Source organism: Protopterus annectens, chromosome 17.part0 (genome assembly GCF_019279795.1).
Source record: "Protopterus annectens isolate FY-2018-M chromosome 17.part0, PAN1.0, whole genome shotgun sequence".
Taxonomy (NCBI): domain Eukaryota; kingdom Metazoa; phylum Chordata; order Ceratodontiformes; family Protopteridae; genus Protopterus; species Protopterus annectens.
Window position 1 is genome coordinate 697535382 of NC_056751.1, and position 23082 is coordinate 697558463.

General features: G+C 36.7%; 1 protein-coding gene across 1 annotated transcript in view; it reads right to left on the reverse strand.

Moving 5' to 3' along the window:
* Positions 1-323: 323 nt before the first annotated feature.
* LOC122791714 (trans-1,2-dihydrobenzene-1,2-diol dehydrogenase-like) overlaps positions 324-23082 on the reverse strand; it is a 607543-nt gene continuing 584784 nt past the window's right edge. Inside the window, exon 7 of the mRNA XM_044059611.1 lies at positions 324-590. Coding sequence (XP_043915546.1) covers positions 484-590 — 107 coding nt within the window. The 3' untranslated portion in view covers positions 324-483. The remainder of the gene's footprint in view (positions 591-23082) is intronic.

Below are 23082 nucleotides of genomic sequence, written 5' to 3' on the forward strand. Positions count from 1 at the left end.
TGGGAAATTTTAAATTTACCCCTACTCTAGTCCCCCATGTCCCTTATGGACAGAGGCCATCAATAAGAAAAGTATTATCCTAGTACCCCCCCCTACAAATTCATTAGTTATCTCCCTACTAATATGTCCTCCTCATAGCTGACCATTATTATACTCAGGATCAAAATGGGTTTGGAGTGTATAGCTAGGCTTGTAAGGGCCCTAGTGGTCATAAGCCTGGTAACATACTATGATCCTATGAGCAGTTCACCAACCTCCTGCTGTCGGAATGGCTATCAGTCTACTACACATCACATTAATCTCCAAATCATACCTTACACAGGTAAAATTTACAAGTTTATTTTTTTAACATTTTTTAAACCATGAAAAGAAATGTTGAAACTTCCTTTGATTTTGTAACACTGTCTACACAAAAACTCCTCGTACTGAATATTCACATTATCTTCTGTTCACAGCTCCAAGCAGACATTTTTCTCCTGAGATCTAAGAATCTTGTGGGAACACCACTCCAACTTGTCTCCGCGCCTCATCCAAGATGCTTGCTATGAGCTCACTCTCAGCCAAGGGCATCAAAGGGCACTCTTTCATTCCTGCAATATTGAAAAAAAATGTCAGATGTGGCATAAGAAATCATAACACTGCAAGTAAAATACTTAGATGAGCTATGTAATGTCTGATTGAAAAAGACTGGGTAGATTATAAGTGATGTATAATGTTTGCAACTGTGAGTGGGTCAGTATGGTTTGTGATGTAAAATGCTTGCAACTAGGGTTGTGTCAATGTGGTTTGTTTTCATTTATATAAATGTATGATTGCCTATGTAGTAAGTGATGGTTTAACAAAAATATTTCTTGTTTAAAAAAGAAAAAAAAGGCAGAAATTGTAATGTTGCTTAGATTATATGATATATACTATAGCAATATATGTGAAGTATAATGTTTATGTTAACTATAGTTTGATTACTTTTATAGGAATGTAAAGTTGCCTGTGTCACAAGTGATAATTCAATAAAGATGTTTAAAAAAAAGAACATTGTGACATTTGTGGCTAACTGTTAGAAAGATAGACGTGGCACGTTTTTAAAAACTGAATATACATATATAAATATACTTACTATCCCATCGCTATCACATGTACTACAGCTACTGATTTCATTGTGAAGGAAAAGTTGGATTTCAGAACTACTATAACCTTAGGGCTTTCCCAGTTTTTTTGATCCTGTCATTTAATTGCTGATGCAGCAAATGTAGCAATCAATATCCCCAGGTATTTCTTAGCATTATTGCAAGATTAAAGAAGACATTTTTACTTTTTACCTTTAGTGTCATTACTGGAGAAAATATCTTTGGAATCCCAATAAGCTGTCTGTACAGCTTTAAAGTGATGATGAAGTGATGATGAAGTATACATAAACCTATCAGTAACTGCTGCAATGCATGCATTTATAAAGGAGCATGTTTCCAATAGATGTGGAATGAGAGAGAGGATACTCCCAGCACCTCCACCTCCCACAGCCAATTTTTTAACCTCAAGTTTAATAAAGATGTTATTACAAAGGTGGTAAATGGAACCATGCCCACACTCAAAGACTCTCTCTCTTTCTGTGACCTGAAAAGGAATTTATTAAACAAAGTTAACAAAAACTGTAGATAGTGCCACTTGCTTAACTTAGTGGTGGCGACCTGAAAAGGAGTTTACTGCACAATGGCAAAAAGATTTTGGATAGTGTCACCTACTTTGCTTAGTGGTGGTGATGGTCCTAAAATGGAGTTTACTGCATGGAGACACAAAGAATAGCGATAGTGCCATCTGCTTCATTTAGTGTTGGCTGTTGATCATTAATGTAGTGCACGTCACCCCTTATTTCACAATTATGCAAGTATTTATTCCTAAGTAACATTGGTACATGCCATGCCGTCCTTCCTGGAATGCCCAGTGTGCATTTCCCATTCTCAACACCTCAGTCCCCTCACTCTGTGTGCTCCATCTCCTAATATCAAGTACCTCTCCTTCAACAATGACCATGTGCAATATTCCAAGCTCCCCCAATATCAAGTACCTATCTTTCAAAGATGATGATGTGCAACATTCCAATGCCTCACACCTGAACTAAAGAAACAAGTGGAAGTTTAATGCAGAAAATAAAATTTCCATCTATGCCGAGTACTGTTTCCCACCTGAATGTAAAATTAGACCATTATATAATGACATCAGTATATAGTCCAGTTCACACTTGTGAGCCATACTAATAAAGAGAATGATAGATGTCCAATATGAGTACCAATACCGGCCCTTCATTTTTGTAACACTACTCAGTTCCTTAGTATAAGATCATAATAACTGGAACAATACTGGATATGCAAGATGTTGGCACCCTGTACCTCAAATAATAAAAATACTTACTTTTAACATTTTCTGGAATAAAGAAAACTGTTCATTTTTATTTTTTTCACATTGTCTACTGAACTAGGTTCATAGGATGATACTAGGCTACTGGCCTGGAGGACCTTATAAGTCTAGCCAGTAATTTGGCTCACACTGGAATCCAAACTCTAATCCCCTCAGCCACCCTTCTGATAGTTAGCACCTGGAATTGCAAGCTGAAACTCTGGGAAATGACAAATAATTATGAATAATGTGGGAAATGGTCATGGACTGACAAATAATTGCAATGCATCGTTCTTTTATATTTATACTTATTAATATGCCGTTAATCAAACTAACCCTCCTAAGAATGGTACTTTTCCAGAGAAGATCCAGTTAGAAATGGTCCCATACTGAAAACTGTCATTAATAGCATTTTCAGTTATGATTCACCAGTTCTGTTCAATTTTTACAGAAATTTCAATTTTATCTTTCTACACAATACAAATAAGTCCACTTGTATATTTTCCCGTGTCACAAACATGGATAGCACAAAATGAAGACCTTTCGATAAACTAAACATAGCATAGTCTACATGTAACTCTTTGAATAATCCAACCAATGATCACCATCATTTTCTTCTCTGTCTGCCCTGTGGCATCTCATTACTAAACATAGCATAGTCTACATGTAGCTCTTTGAATAATCCAACCAATGATCACCATCATTTTCTTCTCTGTCTGCCCTGTGGCATCTCATTAAAGTAATCTAAAAGTGACTTAATTTATTCTCCCTAGTACTTCTGCAGTAGGCCTTCACAGGGAGTTCAAAAATCTTTTCAAGTGCAGCCACACATTTTTTAATACTACCATCCATGAGAGAATACAATTAATCAAAATAACTAACTTTTGAAAAGGCAAAAGAATCATTAGGATATACTCAAACCATTAACATTTTGAAGGTCACAGTTCATATTAGATTCTAACATACACATTTATTTATTTGTTCATTTTATTTTGAATTTCTTAATAGACAGAGCACCGATCAAACTGGACTGACTTCAGCCTCACACAATAGATGCATTACGTTATACATAAAATGAAAGACAAAAAAAATCAGTAGACATATGATATACAAAGTAAATATCAGAGTTACCTTGAGGGTATAAAGACAATAGATGCATGCCGTTATATACAGTGACTGACAAAACACAATATATAGACGCATTGCATAAAGAGTCGACAGAGTTGGCATGTTGATAGCTTGATCTGAGTTTACTTTTCATTAAAATTATATGTACAGGGAATTATAAGTAGGAAGACGTTAAATTATACAGCAAGAGAGAGACTAGTTGTATTCTCCTACAGTCTTGTAATGTGCTTTTAGTTCTGATCAGAGAATTGGATTAACGGGAGAGCGTCACAGTTTGGGCCCTGGGACTGAGAAAGCATGGTCTGTGCAATGAAGCCTAGCTTAAGGGGTTTGGGAGAGAGGACAAGAGTTTTTTTATCAGAATTTTTTGAAAGCAAACAAAAGAAATAATAACATTTCATTAAGAAGGAAATAATTAATATAGTGAAAGGAAAAAAACTGAACATAAATTAATTCTTTAACCATCATAAACAACATGCAAAACAACTAATTAAGACATCTACTTACAAGGGTGTCTGCTAACTCATAAATAAAATAAACAATATACAATTTCAATGATTCCCAGGAAAACAATCATTGCTTGTTTAAGTGTATACTTAGTCCTTTCCATGCATTGTATGAGGAAGTGATTCTTGTGGATCTTGATCTTATTGTAAAAATCTCCAGATGACTTATTTCAGAGGCGATGTTCTGAAATTCATTGAAGGAGGGAGTACTATCACTTTTCTAATTTCTTGTTATTACTTTTCTTGCAGTTGTCAATAAACTCCACAGCGTTGGATATTTTGGTCTTGTAACACACTCAGGTATTGGAGCATTAAAAAGAACCAAGGATTTGATTAGAATGAATTTGTCACAAAATAAAACTTGTAAGAAATCATTGATTTTTTTCCAAAATGGTTTAATTTCAACACATTCAAAATATATATGTTCCCAGTCAGCTTTAACGTCTAATTTACACCCTCAACAAGCAATTTTAGTTTTAGACATTATTTCTGTTTTATGTGGTGTGTAAAAATATCTATATAAAAATTTCCATGAAAACAGTTTCCATTTAAGTGAAGATGTGGTTAGTTTGGATGATAACAGAAATAGTTGTTTATTTTCTTCACGGGGGGATTTATTATTTATAAGTTTAAAATAATTCCAATGCACTTCTTTAACACATTGTGCTTCTTTTCTTACTGTTGTACATATTTTGGATAATATGTTATTTCCATTTTTTTGTTGTAAAGAATCATTAAAAAATCAATAAAGTTAGGGATAGACTTTCTTACAGATGGTTGCATAACTTAAATTCTTCATTCAACGTATTGTACATAGTTTTGCACATGTAGCCATAGATCTTTATCTAAATTAAACTTATTGATTATATACTGTATGGAGTAAACAATTTCTTTAACAATTAAGACCAATATATGTTTTCTTTAAAAGTAGTCATTACAGATAAATTTAAAGAAGTAACATTATTTTGAGTATAAGCTATCGGAAAATAAGAAAAAACATGACTGATCGTCTGTTTTTTTTATACATGAAGCTTCTCAGAGCACTTATTGTTATATTAATAATGTCAGAGTTGACTAAGATTGAGAGATTATTTATGAATTGTTCTTTTAATAACTGATACATGGAGTTATTTGGGGTTAAAGATAGATTTGAATGTCTCAAAAAATTGATTGAGTCAAGATGTTTCCAAGAATATCTTTCCATTTAGCAGTATAAAAACTATTTCACTATAAAATTATTGTTTTGATAATAGATGCAATAGAGTATAATTATAAGTCTGGTAACCTAATACCTCCATGTCACCAATCTCTAATATGATTACTTAGTGCTATTCTAGGTTTATTAGAATACCATAAGAATCTTAAAATTAAGGAATTAAACATTTTATAATGGTGTTAGAAGGAGGTAAAGATATAACATTTTGGGGAGAATAATCATTTTAATTATAGAAAGCCTCTTGTCCTTGGTAAAAAAAGTATTTATTCCAATTATTTATAAGATTTTCTATAGCTGGCAGACTAGCTTCACAGTTGATATCTATTATTTTATTAACATTTTCTGCAATAACTATTCCTAAATATTTTAGCTGTCTTTCTTGAACTACATATTTATTAAAATATTCTCATATGTCCTTTTTACCATAATTTATAGATAATATTTTGGTCTTATTTTTGTTGAAAGTAAGTCCGGATTTTCTTTGAAAAAAACTCCATTAGAGTAAAAAGAGTTCTTTGAGATTTATTATCATTTAAGGTCAATAGAATATCATCTGCAAACAACTGGACTTTAACCGTTAGATCTTTATCTTAAAAAATGCCTTTAATGTCTGCATGTGATCTTATAAGATTAGCAAATGGTTCAATAAGTAAACAGTAAAGGTGAAAGTGGGCATCCCTGTTTAGTATCTTTAGAATTTTTTATTGGTTCTGAGGTAAATGAGCCTATTTTAATGTATGCCTGAGAATTAATATATAAAAGATTAATTTGCTGTATAAATTTATGGGAAAAGTTACTTTCTTCTAGTACTAATGAAAGATACTTACAATTTACAAAATTGAAAACACAATATCAAGGCTTGCTATAGTTTTTTCTTTTGTTTCGTTGGTGAGGTCAATCAGGGACACTATTCTTTTAATATTATCATATGAATTCCTATTTAAAATAAAACCTGTTTGATCATTATCATTTAAAAGAGGAATAAACTGTTTAACTCTATCTGTATGTATGGATATAAACAGTTTAAAATCAACATTTAAACAAGGAAATTGGTCTGAAAGATGAACATTTCATCTGATCTTTAGCTGCTTTTAATATTGGAGTAATAATATTGGAGTAATAAGAGAATATTTCCATGGAGGGGGCACTTTCTAAATTCTTAACTATACTGAAGGCTTTAAGTAATAATATATTTAAAGGATCTTTTGGCATTAACTTATAAATTTCAGGAATGGTACCATTATTACCAGGAGCCTCATTTATTTTTAGATTTTTAATATGCGCCTTTAATTCAGATATCAGATTAGGTTTGTCAATAAGATTAATTTAATCCCTAGTTAATGTTTTCGTAGTATATTTCTTAATGAACTTTTTTATTTTTTCTTGAAAGTCTGTTAATGTATTGTTTTCATTTATTCTAGTAAAATAATCTATAAATTATTTTAATATATCTTCTAAATCTGAAACTTTCTTTTTTTGGAAGGTGAATATATTTCTTTAATATGGTTAGAGTTGTATATTTTAGCTCACATAGGTAATTTGTGTATATACTTGAGATTGAGTGATTAATGATTTGATGCTCTATAAGTTAATCATTGTTTTATGACTTAGGATTTCTAGATATTTACCCTTCAGTTCATTAATCTGTTTTAACATATCTGCATTTGTTTTTTGGTTGCCCAGTTGTAAATGATCTATTTGCTCTTGTAAACTACCAAATCTTTATACCATTGCCTTTTCTTTGAAGTGTACCCAAGATGTAATTCTGCCATATAAATATGCCTTTAAGGTGTCCCAAACATATAACACAGATATGTAGTGCGTGTTATTACCAATAAAAAAAAATCAGTTTCTTTTTGGAAAAAAATTCTTAAAACTCTTAAATTAGTTATATATGCAGGTATACATTTTATAGGATTTTTAAAATGTTTTAATGTTAATTGAAACGTTATTGTATTATGGTCAGAAAGTAGGCATGTTATAGTCTTGACCTTGTCTAAACTATTTATTAAGATAAGTAGAACCTATCAATTCTTGCTTGTGTTCTGTGTCTATGGAGTAGTGTGTAAAAAAGTGAATTTGGTTCTGAAAAATCATGCATATCACTGACTTGAATTAAATCAATACATTTTTTAAAATTATTTAGCAGGTGTGGATAGTCTTCTTTTTCTAGTGGAATTAGAATCTTCAACTTTTATTATACAATTAAAATCCCTTGCTATTATAATACTGCCCCTTAACATGAGTATAATCTGTTCCATTTGTTTCTTTACACTCCTTATTCCTATTCCAGGAAACCAATATAAATTGACAAAGGTGTAATACTTCTTATTAATTTCTAGTGTAACAGAGCACAATAAGCCTTTATCATCCTTATAGAAGTTAATTATTTTAGGTATAGGTGTTGTGTTTTCCATAATATAGCTACACCCCTTCTTTTCTGAGTATGATAATATACTATATGTTTTCATGTTAAGTCTATCAATATCTGACTGCAATAAATGCGTCTCTTGTAAAAAATAATCTGAGAATTGAAAATTCTTAGGTACTGACATAAACTCCCTCTCTTTAAAACTATTACTTAGACCATTAATGTTTAGTGATACACAATTAAGACAAGACATAAAGCTGAATCAATGAGTTTATGACTAAATTTTTGACAGAATCCAAATAGTGAATACACTCTGGAGCGTTTCTCCCTGGGCCTCCGATGAAAATTGGTTTTGTTCCAAGTCGGACTTTCCCGGTTAACAAATAAATAAAAACTTTATAAACACTCCTTTATATATTTTTAGATCATATGTAATTATATAATCATTAAAAAAATATGTAGATAAAAAAGATATATGGAAATATTTGCAAACACCCACAACAATGAAATTTGTTAATTGTAAACATATAATTATAAAACCTTTCACACCCCATATGGAGTATAAAACTCCCTGCTTGAATAGAAATTCTATCGAGACAGTTCCACTCATTCAAAGGAAACAAAGAAAAAAAGTTCAACCACTCCTCTGCTATAATTTCAATGATAAATCTTAACCTAAAATGTAAAAGTTAAACAAAACATATTGCTGACTCAATCTCTATATTAGTTATATAATCTAAAAGAAATTAGCAGAATATATTCTAAATAAATGTAATTATTTACAGTTGTGTGTATGTACTTTTTGTATAATTTGTACTTACAGGTAATATTTTTATATTCACATTCAATTAATTTAAACAGTTTTATATATATATATATATATATATATATATATATATATATATATATGTATATATATACACACACACAGATATTTCAACAGAAGCATTATTGTTGAACAGTAGATGCAAAATATTTAACTCTTTATACATTTCATATCTGCATAGTTAATAATCAGATATTTCTTTCCCCTTTTATCCTTTTCTTTTTCTCCCTCCCTCATCCAACATTAAAAATGCAACTGTCCAAGTATTCATTTTATTCTAGACCTCTGTTTTACCACATTAGTGAGAAAAAATGGAGAAAACAAATTGCATTCACAAAGTTGTATTGTAATTGACCGACATTAAATATTTCAGCCATTACAGTCAGTGTAAAAGTGGATATTGATATTAAATGAAGATTAGTTACAGCAATATAAAGGTATGGATTAATGGAAAATGAGATCTGAAAACTGAATGTTCAGCATCTGACAGTGGCTAATGAACAATGGGTCTATAAAATCAAACACAAGGATTTGGCATCAAAATAAATAGTAGTACTAATGCACTGTGAAATACATTAATGCAGTAAAGTATAATAAATACGTCCTGATGTAAACCTGTCACCCATTAATAACTTCTGTTAATTGCATTTTGCATTCAGTTATTTACTTGAGTAAAACCACCCCTATACCAAAATACTATATAAATGAAATCACTCTAACTCGTATTGCAACAGGTCAATTTACAAAAATTCAAGATTTCATTAAAACTAATACCACTGTTATTAAATTAAACTATTTCAACTGCTATATGATTTAGCAATAAATCGGTAACACATCTGTCTCTCTACAAATCAGTAACAGTCTGCCAACCAGTATGATACTGTTAAACAATACAAATAATGTAAATTGACTTATAAATGTTGCAAAATCCAGCAAACTCAACAATCAAGTATTGCAGATACTACAAAGTGAATTCGAAATCACATGCAATATTAAAAATCTAAAATCACAAATTCTGTATCTAAAATATATTGAGTATCATGGTAAGCAGGATGGAAATAAGGAATTTTAAAACCCATTTCTTTTTTCCCTTCCTTCCTCTTTCTTCTTTTCCCTCATCCATTTTTCTTTTTAAATTATTAGCTTTTCTAAACTTGTTCAAGTGTGTTTTACTACATGTACAATGTTCAATCTGAATCAATTTTTTGAGTGTAGGCTTGTTATTGTAATAGCTCACATAGCCCTTTTATCAATATCAATTCCCTAGTTTTCTTTTGTTAATTAAACATCCCACTTTAAAGTCAAACTTCATCTACTCAACTCCAAAATATGTCCCTGTCAAGCCCCTACTTAAGCTCCCCACAACCGTACTATATACCTTTTCAGTCCCTCCACATACATCTAAAGTACTCCACTATTGTAGATACTTTATTGTAGATACTTATTAATCTCTACAATCAATATTTAACTCTTTTTGTAAATATGTAAATATATTTTTAGTCTGTAAAAATATTGATATGTATATATCATGTGTTTGCATTTCTGTTTTGTCTTGATAACATTCTTGTATAACTAATTTTGACCATATTTTTTACTCAGATATTTGATTCTCTGTAAACTGTGTTTTTTTTTGGAGCTTTTCTCCTCGGGTCTCCACTGAAAATGGGCCACAAGCCCATCTGGACCAACCTGGTTAACAAATGTCAATAAATAAATAAAATATAGGCACCTGCTACAGTCTGGGCTGCTGTCCACAATCTTGATTCTTGGGTGAGTTTTGTAATAGAAATAGGAAATTCACCCTGGGGATCACATTAGTCACCCTGCTAGACAAGGGTCCAGGGAAGTAAATGGTGTGGGAAGAAATAGCCAGGGAATTGTAATGGCTAGGCTTGTATAGGCCCTAGGGCTGATAGCCTAGTACCAACCTATGAACCTATGAAATAAGTATTACCTCTCTTACTGTATTCAAACAATTAGCTCACACCTGAAAACGATGGCCTCAAAGAGGTTAGTTTACAAAGCTATTTCCAAGGGAATGAACTACTTGTGTATTCAAATAAAGTGCAAGTCCTAAACGAGAGAGTGTAACCCATTTTCTTGTTTCAGTTATGTTACCTTTACTTTAGCTTTTAGTTTTACATAGTGAAAATATGTGCTTCCAGCAACTAATACAAACACTTTTTTGCATTCCTGGGAATACCTCATTACAATCATAAAACATCACTCCTTCTCTGCCTCGTGCCTTATTATTTTTGCTCATTAATGGCATTTCTTTTAATTAATTTACAATCAACACTGTCTTAGTTTTATGTTCTTATTTTACTATTTTACATCAGCCACTATTTTTAGATAGCCTCCTTTTGCATTTTCTGCTGTGTTTTTAGTATCATTCTCACATTTTTATTAGTATAAGGAATATGAATTAGTAGACTTATATACTATTCTCATATCTTGTGACATAGCTCAAAAAAAGACATTATGAAGTAAAATGTTGTACATATATGTATCTTCATATGCAATTACTAGGCGTGCCATCCAGGAGACCATTTAGGACACTATCCCAAATTCCCAATGAGCTTAAAGTACTGGCTAGTTACATGACTTGCTCAAGATCACACAAAAGGCCAATGTAGTCAGTCAAACCCTATACCACACACAGTAGTACTTTTAAAGTTTATTGCCTTAATCTTCCTTACCATTTGTCAGACTTGTTTCATTTCTTAAGCCCCCCCCCCAATAACCTTAATTCAGCTTGTTTTAAAAAAAAGAATAGCAGGAAAATCAAATTTATTGGTCAAACACAAAGGAAAGAAAAAAATTATGAGTTCTTTCCTTTCTTCTGTAAAGACGTTTGCAAGACCTAAGGAGAAAGCATTGCAAACCAGTCTTTTATCCTGCACTACTGTAATTAGTACAATACTCTTTGTGAACACGCTGACATGATCAACAAAGTATATGTAACTCACCTAGTTTGAACAGCATCCACCACTATGCATAACGAGATTCACGAGTCAGATTTAAACTTCATAAAGTGGTACAAGCAACTCTTAGTATAAAATCACTGTTAAAGTTCTATAATTATCCAAAAGTAACTACACTCATCACAAACTTATACTTAATAAAAGAAGTGTAAACTGTTGAACTCAGTTATTAAACCTAACTGAAGTATCTAAGCTAACATGAACGGATTTCCGGTTCAAAGGTTGCACTATTGTAATTGCTATCAACAAGAGACTCCCGAGAGCTTACATATGGAATATTAATTACCACTCTTGTGACTGTGGCGGGAACAAGTTCTTAAAAGTTTACACTAGAGAAGGTAAAAAGAATGTCTTACCATAACGTCCCTTCTGTGTTGTAGATCTTTGTTCATTCATTACTATTAATTTTTATTAGGACTTCAGTTCCATCCTCGGAACCGATACGGCCATTTCCAAGTCGCGCCAGTCAAAAACTCTCAGCTAAGACCTACCCATAATGCCCCTCTCCTAGTTACTCCAGATCGAGTTTGCCCACCCCTATATAATAGACGTAGTAATAGAAAAATAGTAGAAGGCTCTTGTCTGAGTAAATACCCTATCCAGGAGTTCCTAAAGTCCACCAGGAGTCCAGGCAGGGGGAAGTAGGGCGGGAAGTAACGAATGAACAAAGATCTATAACACAGATGGAACATTATGGTAAGACATAACTTGTTTATCTGATGTTGTAAATCATTGTTCAATAATTACTATTAGGACCGAGTCCCCAGCTGCTTGAGTCCTAGGTGGCCCTAAGAAAGGATGTTCCTGAGCACTATAGAACCAAAAAATGCTTGTCTCCTGGAGGCCAAATCCAATTTGTAATGAGAGATAAAGGTACGAGGTCTTGCCCAAGTGGCTGCTGTGCAGATATCATCCACAGAGGCTCTGGAATGAAATGCTACAGAAGGAGCCATAGATCTGGTAGAATGAGCCTTTATTCTGGAAGGTAAGGACAGCTTATTCTGTTGGTAGATAAAGGTAATGACGTTTTTAAGCCAGGAGGATAAAGTCACTTTGGAAACAGTTTTACCCAATCTGGGTCCTGCAAAGGCCACAAACAACTGATCTGTTTTCCTGAAAGATTTATTCCTGTCCAAATAACAATGAAGCTGCCGATGCACATCAAGGGTGTGCAAAAGGTACTCCCCTCTATTAGAATGCTGAGGGAAGAAAACCGGCAGGTCAATAGATTGGGTAATGGAAAATCCAGAAATGACCTTGGGCAAGAAAGAAGGGTCAGTATAAAGGAACACCCTATCCGTGTGGAAGATCAAGTAAGGTCTCTTGACACTCAAGGCCTGCAGCTCAGATACTCTTCTCGCTGAGGTAAGTGCTACTAGAAGTAAGGTTTTCTATGACAAAAATGTTAAATCACGTGAATCAAAGGGCTCGAGAGGAGGACCTGTGAAAGATTGAAGTACCAAAGTCAAGTCCCAGGGTTCTAAGGGAGGAATGACTGGAGGTTTAACATGTAATACTCCTTTCAAAAATGTCTTGCATAGGCGGTGTAACAATCGTTGGAAGTGGAGGAACCAAGCTGTGAGCTTGAGACTGTGCCAGTTCAGATCAATCAGTCCCTGAGGATGAGTTAACAGGTCTTGGGAATGATCCAGGATCCACGGGCTTTGAATCGGATGAGGCCATAGAAACGGGAACCATACTTGACAACGTCTGTAGAGGGCAATGAGGATCACTTTGCTTATCAACCTCTGAGCTTTCTGGAGAAATTTTGGAATGAGGGGAAATGGGGGGAAAGGCATACAGAAGACCCAGGGGCCAATCGTGCATTAGAGCATTCCTCGGGAGTTCCCCTGAGGGGAGATCAGGGCAAAGTAGCTTCTGCATTTGTAGTTTAGGAGGGAAGCAAACAGATCACAGCAATGCTTGACAGCAAGGCTTGCCCCAATGTTGGAAGATCCGATCCGCTGTTACAGGGTTGAGGGACCACTCGTGAGACATCAGGATGTTCCTGCTCAGATTGTCTGCAATAAGGTTGGAACTCCCGGGAATGTGCGTTGCTATAAGAAAGCGGTTGAAAGCTATCGCCCAGTGCCAAATCCTCATGGCTTCCCGACACAGGGGGTAAGACCTGGCTCTCCCTTGCTTGTTGCTATACCAGACAACTGACATGTTGTCTGACTGAACTGCAATGGTCCTAGAGGGTAGGGATGCATGGAACACTTGCAACGCTAAGAGAACTGCCATCAGTTCCAGGACATTTATGTGCAAATTGGCATGGGGAACCAGGTGCCTTGGACCGTCTTTCCCTGGAAATGCCCACCCACCCTAACAGAGAAGCGTCCGTGGTCACCATGGCCGAGGGCTGGGGAAGGCAGAATGGTCAACACCAAAGATTCATTTGTGGCTTCATCCACCATAGCACTTCTTCCTTGCAATGGTTTGTAAGACGTATCATGTGGTCGAGTGGGTGAGTTAGAAATGGCCACTGTGTGGAAAGGAGCCACTGCAGGATTCTCATGTGCAACTTCGCCAGTGGTACTAACATAATGGCAGCCGCCATGGAGCCTAAGAGTTGCAGTACAAAACGTGCTGGTACATAGGTCTGAGGAAGAAGGTCTTGGATTTGATGTCTTATTTTCAAAGTCCTGTGAGGGGGGAGAGAAACTTGACAGCATGTTGTGTCAAAGACTGCTCCAATAAATTCCAGTGTCTTCACTGGGGACATATGAGATTTGTCCTTGTTGACTGTAATCCCCAAGTAGAGAGCGAGACCTTGAGTGTAAGAGAGGCTGGGGACTAGGATATTCCTGGTCAGAGTGGTAAGGAGCCAATTGTCTAGATACGGAAACAACTGGAATTCTTGTAGTCGAAGATGAGCTACCACAACTGCCATACATTTGGTGCCCACTCGGGGGGGCTATCGAGAGACTGAATGGCAGTGCCCTGAACTGGTAGTGATTGGCTCCCAGCCAGAAGGTGAGAAACCTCTGGGAGCAGTGATCCATCTTTATGTGGTAGTATGCGTCCTGTAGGTCTATAGAGCACATCCAGTTGTCCCTTCCTAGGAAGGGAAGAATGGACTGTACCATGACCATCCGGAATTTTTGAGGTTTGATAAATTTGTTCAATAAGCTGAGATCCAGGATTGGTCTCCAGTCCCGTCTTTTTTGCCACTAAAAAGAACCTCGAATAAAACCCGGATCCTGTCTGGTCTGGTGGGGACTGGTTGGATGACTCTTTTTCTTAGCAGCTTTTCTATTTCTAAGGCTGCTAATTTCCTCTGACTGGGTGGTACATTGGGGATTCGTTTGACGGGTCTGGGAATTAAATCGAATGGTATTTGGTAGCCTCAGGATATTATTCTTTGCACCCAAACATCGGTGGTAATAAGATGCCAGGCTGGTAGGTGCAGAGAAAAACGACCCTCGATTGCTTCCAGAGGAAAGCAATCGGGCCACTGCTCAGTGCTGGTAGGGTCTGCCAGAGAAAGAATCTCTAGCGCCCTGGTTATGCGGACCCCCTCTACCCCGAAAGGGGTGTCTTCCATATGAGTTGCCCCCTCTGCCCCGGGGGATTGTTCACCACAAGTGTCACGAAAAGATCCTTGGGATTTCTTGAACCACATTTTTCCTCCCTTCTGGTTCCTGGAGTGGGACCTCTGGTGGTTGGAAAAGCATATGCCCACAGCAGACGAGGTCCTTCCGTCTTTCTCACTACGTGCAAGTGTGTCTCGTACTTTAGGTCCAAAAAGTGCAGATTTGTCGACAGGTGCATTGACGAAGGAAGATTTAAAGGGGTCTGTGAAGTCACACAACCACATCCAAGCATTATGTCTCATGACAATGCCTGATGCGGCAGCTCGAGCTGCCCCCTCGGTGGTGTGAGGAGTTCAAGATGGATTCAACGGTAGCTAGCTGTGAGGTGGCAGTGTCACGCATCTCATCAGGTAGTATCCCCACCAAAGACGAAGACATTTCGAAAATTAGGCCTCTTTGGAGGTGAGTAAAGTGTGCCAGATAGTTCAGCGACCGAACAGCGAAGGTTGCTGAAACATAGGTCCGCTTCCCTAGTCTGTCCATGGTCTGGGACTCCCTGTTTGGAGGATGGACAGTGGAACTATCTTCTGCCAGTTTCCTCTTGGTGGCCGCCACCACGACCATAGGATCAACTTTCAACTGCTTGGACCACTGCGGCTGGTCTTCAGATGTAGATAAAAATTTGTCTGGCCTCCAGGGGACAGGTTCTACGTTGTCCGGGACCTTCCAGGCACACTGCACAGTGAGCTTACCAAGGTCATCTGCCAGTGGGGTCACCCAGGAAGTAGATGGCCAGGCACAGAAGGCCTGCAAGAACACAGATTCCTCAGAAGAAGGGTTAGAGGACTTCCAGTCTCCCCGCTGCTTGAGGATTTTGAGAATGTCTCCGAATGAGAGGTCGTCTGGGGGAGACTCTGGGGACCCTTCCCCCCTCATCACAATCAGCATCTTTGGTGACAGATTCCTCTGGGGAATCAAGGTGCTTCCCTCTTGCACCATTTCTTCCGGGGTGGGGATCTTCTGAGGAGGACTCTGGAAAAGGGGTTCCCTTCAAAGGGGGTCCTGTGCCTGGGGTCCCGAAATAGAGGGTTGGGGTTCTGATACTGATGTCATTGGTGCTGACTGTAAGCCTGCCGAGTCAAGGACCCTCTCCATCACCTGGACAGCAGGCCTGCCCGAGGAGGTTTAGGAGCCCGGAACCGGGAAAGACAACCTCGGAACCAGGGTCACACCCCACCCTGAGGAGCTCCGAGAGGACTGGAACCCATCAAAGCCATGGACATTGATGGCGCCAGAGAGAAAGTAGTTACCGGGCTAGGTACCAAGGTACAGGCGGTCCACGCACTACTCCGAGAGAGCATCAGCTCCACCGGAGCCAATGCAACAAGGGTGGTAGGTGCAGACAGGGGAAAACTGCTGTCGGAGCCGAGACGGTATGCACCGGAGTGGACATCTGTACTGAGATCTCCGGGATCTGGGTAGAGGCTGGAGGAGGATAAACAGGGGAAGATGTAGTAAAAGATTCCGAGCCAAGAGAGACGGAAGGTCTAGCTGGAATGGGCAATCCCCTAGCTGCCAGAAGCTGGTCCATAACCAGCACTAGATCTAATTCAGAAAAACTCCTATTGGATCTAAAGGAGGCTGCTGAAGGAGAATCGGGCCTTTCTAGAAAGGGGCTAAACCTCTGCCCCAAAAAAGGGTCGTAAGTTGGACAGTATCTTGTCCTTGGCAGATATTCGAGTTTTGGAGCTGATGGAGCTGAAGAAACCGTCGACATCGTGGCCAGGGATGGTGCCAGAGCAGGTACAGTCATCAGAGCCAATGTTGGATCCAAGGATGGCACCGAAGTCAGTGGTGCTGAGGTTGGAACCGAAACAGGGTTGAATATCATGAACAGCACCGAGGGAGAAGATACAGAGCCTGGTGCTGAAGAGGTCTGCGCCGAGGGCGTCAGAAAAGCACGGAGCTGACTCTGTTCCATAACTGACGGAGATGCAAGAAAAGAGTGACTCCGTTTTTCCTTATTTTTTGTTTTTTTGGGGGGGTGAGACCTCCGACCCAGATACAGCCTCCGAAAAAGGTGTCTTGATTAAACCTTTTAAAATAAGCTTATTTTTACGTTCTGCTAGTGTACGATTACTAAAACTAGCATAAATGTCACAGTCAGCTTTAATATGATCCACGCCCAAACAGTAGACACAATGAGCATATGTACCTGAGTTAGGCATCTTACGCCCACACTTGTCACACTGTTTAAACTCCAACTGAGCTTTGTCTGACATAGTAAGGCAACAAGGCTATCCTATAGAAAAAACAAAATAAGGGAGAGAATTCCAATGACGGTATTTAAAAAAATACCACAAGTGGTAAGGAGGGTCTGTCAAAGGCAGAAGAGAGGGACAGTACCAATAATGGTAGAAATTAAATTACCAAGGTCAAGGGTAGAGAATAGAATTAGGTTATAGGCAACAGTGAGAAAAGGCTAAATTGACTAAGAAATAAATTTTGAAGAGGAACTATCTTAAAAATGAATTTTCTACTTAGCTTTGAGAGAGATGGCTGGCATGTCTGACTAGGAACGTGGCAAACGAGATCTGGAGTAACTAGGAGAGGGGCATTATGGGTAGGTCTTAGCTGAGAGTTTTTGGCTGGCGTGAGGATGGAAACGGCCGTATTGGTTCCGAGGACGGAACCGAAGTTCAAATAGTAATTAATGAACAAAGATTTATAACATTAGATGATTTATTTGCTTTTCATGCTTGCGCTGACATTGCGGAAATTCACTTCAAGGCTTTAAACATCTGGCACCTCCAGAATCGCTTACAGTAAACAACGAGGATCCAAAAAAAAAAAAAAAAAGCAGTTACATCCCATAGGCACACAAAAGTTTCCACCACCCAACAACCTACTAGAACTACCAATAATCAAACTTACCAGTTAATAAAACCATGTAAAAAAGCAAGCAACATCAAAGGCATAATAAAATCACCACTCCCCCAAATCACATCATATATAGTATTCATCAAGTCAAGCCAGGCAAGCCGCACAACTAATGGAAAACCATATCAGAAGTGCACGAAGTCCACATAGAGCACAAATCATGCAGCTTAATTGACTACACTAAGTTTCAAAATAAATGACAACTAACACATCCAAAGCACCATCTCTCAGTCACAGACTTATCACAAAGAAATTAGATAACAAGCTATTATATCAATTTCTATTTCTGATGACAAGTAAAAGTCCCTAGAAAACATTAAATCAGCTGATCTTTCATAACCAAACACCAACAAAATGAATACACATATACACACACATATATATATATATATATATGCAGATGTGTATATGTGTACAAACACACATTTACATGCTTATATACAGATATACATACAATTACACATACAAATAAACATACGAATGTGAATGCTTAAATAAATAAAATTACCTTAGTGTGTGATGTAACTGGATTTCTATTTAAGTTTATACATTATGAAACAGACAAACTGTGTTGAATGAAAAGGCAGTATTGTATAAAAAATTAGTATTTTAGAGTGAAAGGTCATTTTCCTTTTAGTTGCTTCTTTCTTCATTCAGTTTTCAGTTGTTTTTCTCAGCTTGTCTCTAACGAGCTGTTATTCTATTCCACATCTTCTGTCTTGTCCAATATATTTTTTGATTTTAGGAATATTATGGCATTGTCTATATCCTCAAAAGTTTTTGTTTCATCAGAAAGGAATATTTCCGTCTAGCTGGGAAAAGCAAGTATACTTTAATCTGGTGTTTTGTTGAGTTCTTTTATTAAAGATAAAAAGCATTTCCTTCTAGATATCACAATAGAGGAATAATCGTTGTCAAACCTTATTGTATGGTTTTGAATTTTTATGAGAAACTTTGTCCAAGCTGTTTTTAGTATCAGTTCTTTATCTTGTGTAGATAAAAATCTATTCTTACAATAGTACATCTCGGAGTTGATTTCTTTGAGGAGGAAGCAGCAACAGATAGAGACCTATGCGCTCTCTCAATGCTAAATAACATAGCTTCTAAAAGATCTAGGGCTTTAGGGAGCCAAGATGTTAAAAATTTGTCATATTGTCTCTCTCAATACCTTCAGGTAGACCAAAGATTGTAATATTATTTCTTCGAGATCTATTCTCTAGATTATCTATTTTATCTAAAAGTAAGGTGTTCTATTTCAGTAAAAATTCTGTATTATGCTCATCTTCAAATAATTTTCCTTCAAAGTCATTTATGGCATCTTCTTTCCCCAAGATCTGAGTTTTTTGTTGATTTAGTGCTTCTTGTATCTGAACTATTTGTCTGGAACAATTCTGTTTAAAATTATCAATTTTACTGTCCATTTTGTCCATCTTGCGGGAGAGTTCTTGTATGCTGGTAAGAACAAATTGTATGTCCTTTCTTAAAGAAGAGTCCTGAGAGCTTACTTCTGTGTGACTCATCCTGAATTGTAGTTAGAGAGATATTCAAATTGAAATTTTGACAGGAAAATATTAGAATAAAAAAAATATTGTTCTACATAAGACTTCAGAATAATAATATTTGATGAAAAGAAATTGAATAGACTAACTTAATATAATTTCCTGTCAGAAATAAAATAAAAACGTTATAGCAGAGCTGGTGAAATCTGCTGGTACTCAGTCAGCATCTTCGGTGGTTAAAATTTCTAAGGCTGTGTATGTTGGTACATTTCTGAATTATTTGGAGGACTGTGGGGGTGAAGGTCTCCTTCTTAATACACTTAAACAGCTGAAAGGCGAGTATAAAGTCAGCATGTTGTTTCACAGGCAGCCAGTTAGCTTTTTCAAAGGTTTTGTTGTGGTTTTCATTTCTTGGGGAAGACAGTAATAAGTTTGCATATTTCACGCGAAAAGGTGTGAATGATGGATACATTTTTTTAGAGGCTGCAGGAAACAGCGGGAGACCATACTCTAGCTGAGCCATTAAGATACCTGTATCTATGGCATTCATACAGGGTCTGGAAAGAAAAGGAAAAATCCAATTAGCCCAGAACAGGACAGTTGATTTTCTTATGTGCAATCCAGGTCGAGAAGGACATTTAAGAATGGGTCCAACCAAATCCCTGTGTATTTAAATGTAGTGATGTTTTTAACAGGGTTATTAAAATTATCAAGGATTTGTAGAAGCCTGGAGATAGAAGTAAGTTTTTGCCTAGTACCAAATAGCACTGTTTCATTTTAGAGGAATTACGCAATAATTGTTTATCACTGACCCATTTAATATGATCATGAAAATCAGCCTGACGTTTGAGTATAAGACAGGAGAGAGAGAGAGAGCGCAAGAATGGTTTGAGCAGAACAGGACCACATTAATAGCATAAACCAGGAAAGGAAGATGGGGTACGTCAAAAGAAAGTTTGTTAAAGTGGACAGAAAAGAGGAGAGCTCCCTGAATGGATCCTTAGCAGATGCCTTTCTGCAGAGGAACTGAGAGGGTGATGAGGTGAAACTCACAAGTGATGATATGAAGGGTAATTTCTAAACAGGGCAGTGTGTCATCACTAATGCCTATTTCAGTGAGAAGGGATAAGAGAACTGAGTGAACAGTAAACCAAATCCTAACCCTATAATAAAAATGGCTCCAGTAATTTGGTCTTTGTCTATCCCTAGAAGGATGTTGTCAGTGGGTGTCCAAATAGTTGGAACAGACCAATAGCCATGCTGCTTTTGAAAGAGAAGGTGAGAGTTGTCGATGTATTGAATGAACTACAAGTAATTTTTTTTCATAATCTGTCCTGGATAGGTATGATATAAATGAGCCAGAAATCTGAGGGATTGGGTTTCTTAGGGAGATATTTTACAATGGTATTTTTCCCCCAGATATTAAGCATGATATTATGTGTAATACAGCGGTTGTACATGTATTTCATTGAGGTTATGATGGCTTCTTTGTAGTGATAAACCATGAATGAATGTTGCCTGTACCAGGGAACTATCTATTTGAGCAGTGCATGGATACTCTTTGATGTGATCATTCTGTAGCAGAATGGAGGGGTGCTGTGGGGTGACAGAAGCAGTCTTGAACTAGTTAGAGTAACGGATGGGAAGGTTGCCGAAATGAGAAAGGAAACTGGAGGCAACTTGACAGGATGTGTAATTAGGGGAAGGAATGTTATTCTGTCATGTAAGACTGTCGAACTCTTCCAGAAGTTTGTGCGATTTTATTAGTGAAGTTTAGTATAATTTCATCAGGTGGCTTTTAGGATTGCACAATGATTGGCAAATTTGCTTAGCCTAGTGTAAAGTTACCTGCTTATGGTAGTGGGAAGGGCTTTCAACAAACTGCTTGCATTATCTCTTACTGGTAGAAGAGTTTTAAGTTTACAGGTTAACCAGTTGTTAGTTTTTTGTTTGTATAGTCTATGGATTACTGGGAAGCAGGAGTTTTGCAGATCAGGCAGTACAGAGGTGAGTAGTTCTGCAGCAGTACTAGAGTCAGTTGAATTCAGAATTGCTGACCAAACCACTGAGGATATGGTCAATTTAAATTTGTTAATTTTAAGCTGTGAACTATTACAGAAACAGCTGAGCTTTAACATCACATTTACATATGGATGATGGATATGGAAACTGATTGGACAGTAGTCACTGAAAATGGTGGTTAGATGGTGATGTACCAGATAAGAGGTTTGTTACTTCATATGAGATCTAGGAGGCAGTGGAGAGATGTGTTGAGATTGAGTCTAGTAGGTTGAGTTGTGAGCTGGGTGAAGATGAATTGTATGATATGAGTATTCAAGTCACTGGAAACAGAACTGAGCAGGTTGAGCTTGTAGTCTTCCAAGTCTTATGAGATTTTTGATGTTATTTGTGGAGGAAATTGTTTCTATTAATAAGTTATTTATCTTGGGAAATGAGCAGGGAGGTGGTACATATTGCTACAAACATGTCTGATTTACCTCTGCATTCAAACCACACGGAATAACTGTACTACACTTTAAAATGAATCTAGTTTCAAGCCTAATGTGCCACATGTGTTTAGTCCCCTGGGTGAAAGTACTAAATCTAATGCTAAAAATGAAAAACCGTCTCTCCTATCATCATGTGTCTCTTTTGGTTGGATAGCTGGGTGCAATTGTTTGTCCACTTTTTTAAACAGGAATTTGGTGCTCAACTAAATTCCCATTTTGTTGAAAGGGAGTTTGCTGTTCAAGCTTGTTTTTATGTTCAGGATCATTGAACAGTGGGGGAAGGGAAATTTCATTTATCCTCCACTGTTGTGCATGGTTGGTATATTATATGTATTAGGGAGTGGGATAAAGTGGGGCAGGGCATACACCCATGTAAAAAAAAAAACTGTTTTATGTATTGGCTGTAAATTAGACAGCCAACTCAGTTGAGGGGTGGGGGTTCATTTTTACATATGCTCCTGTATTCTGAACACAGAGCTTGTGTTTCTTTGTCCTATATACCACGTACTAACCTGACAGCTTCATCTAATACCACAAACCACCATTTTACTTTTAACAAGTAAAATGCTCTTTCATTTTTTTAACCTTTTGCCATTTACATTCACTTCTTGCACCTTTAAGGCTAACCTATAAACATTGCAGTAACTACAATGAAAAGATCCTACTCTGACTGGCAATGTTGTATTAACACTTGGCATCATCGTAAAGGAGAGAATTTCTCCTAAATTCAAAGGACATTTAAAAGAAAAAAAGGGAGGCCTAGGCAATATGTCCTGCAAAACAGGATCAGAGAAAATGCCACAATCCTTTTTGATTATACTTCAAAATATCCCAGAGTAAGTGGCATAGTTTGACGCACAAGATACTCTTACTCTGCACTTCACTTTTAAATTATCACGTACTGCAATCTGACTTTCACCACTTCTTACTCCATTCCCATCTCCAATATTTAAAACAGAGGAAGACTGGACACATGCATTGTGATAAATTTGCATGTCTGAATACATGAAGTGTGACGTTTAAAATTTTAACAATGTTAATTTGACTATATAGTAATGATTTTTTGCCGTTTCAAAAGTTGTTGTGTTGCATAACTACTACTCTAATGAGTGTTGGATTGATTGTGTTCTAACAGATGACAGTACGTGAGTAGTTGCAGTTAAAAAAAGATTTTTTAA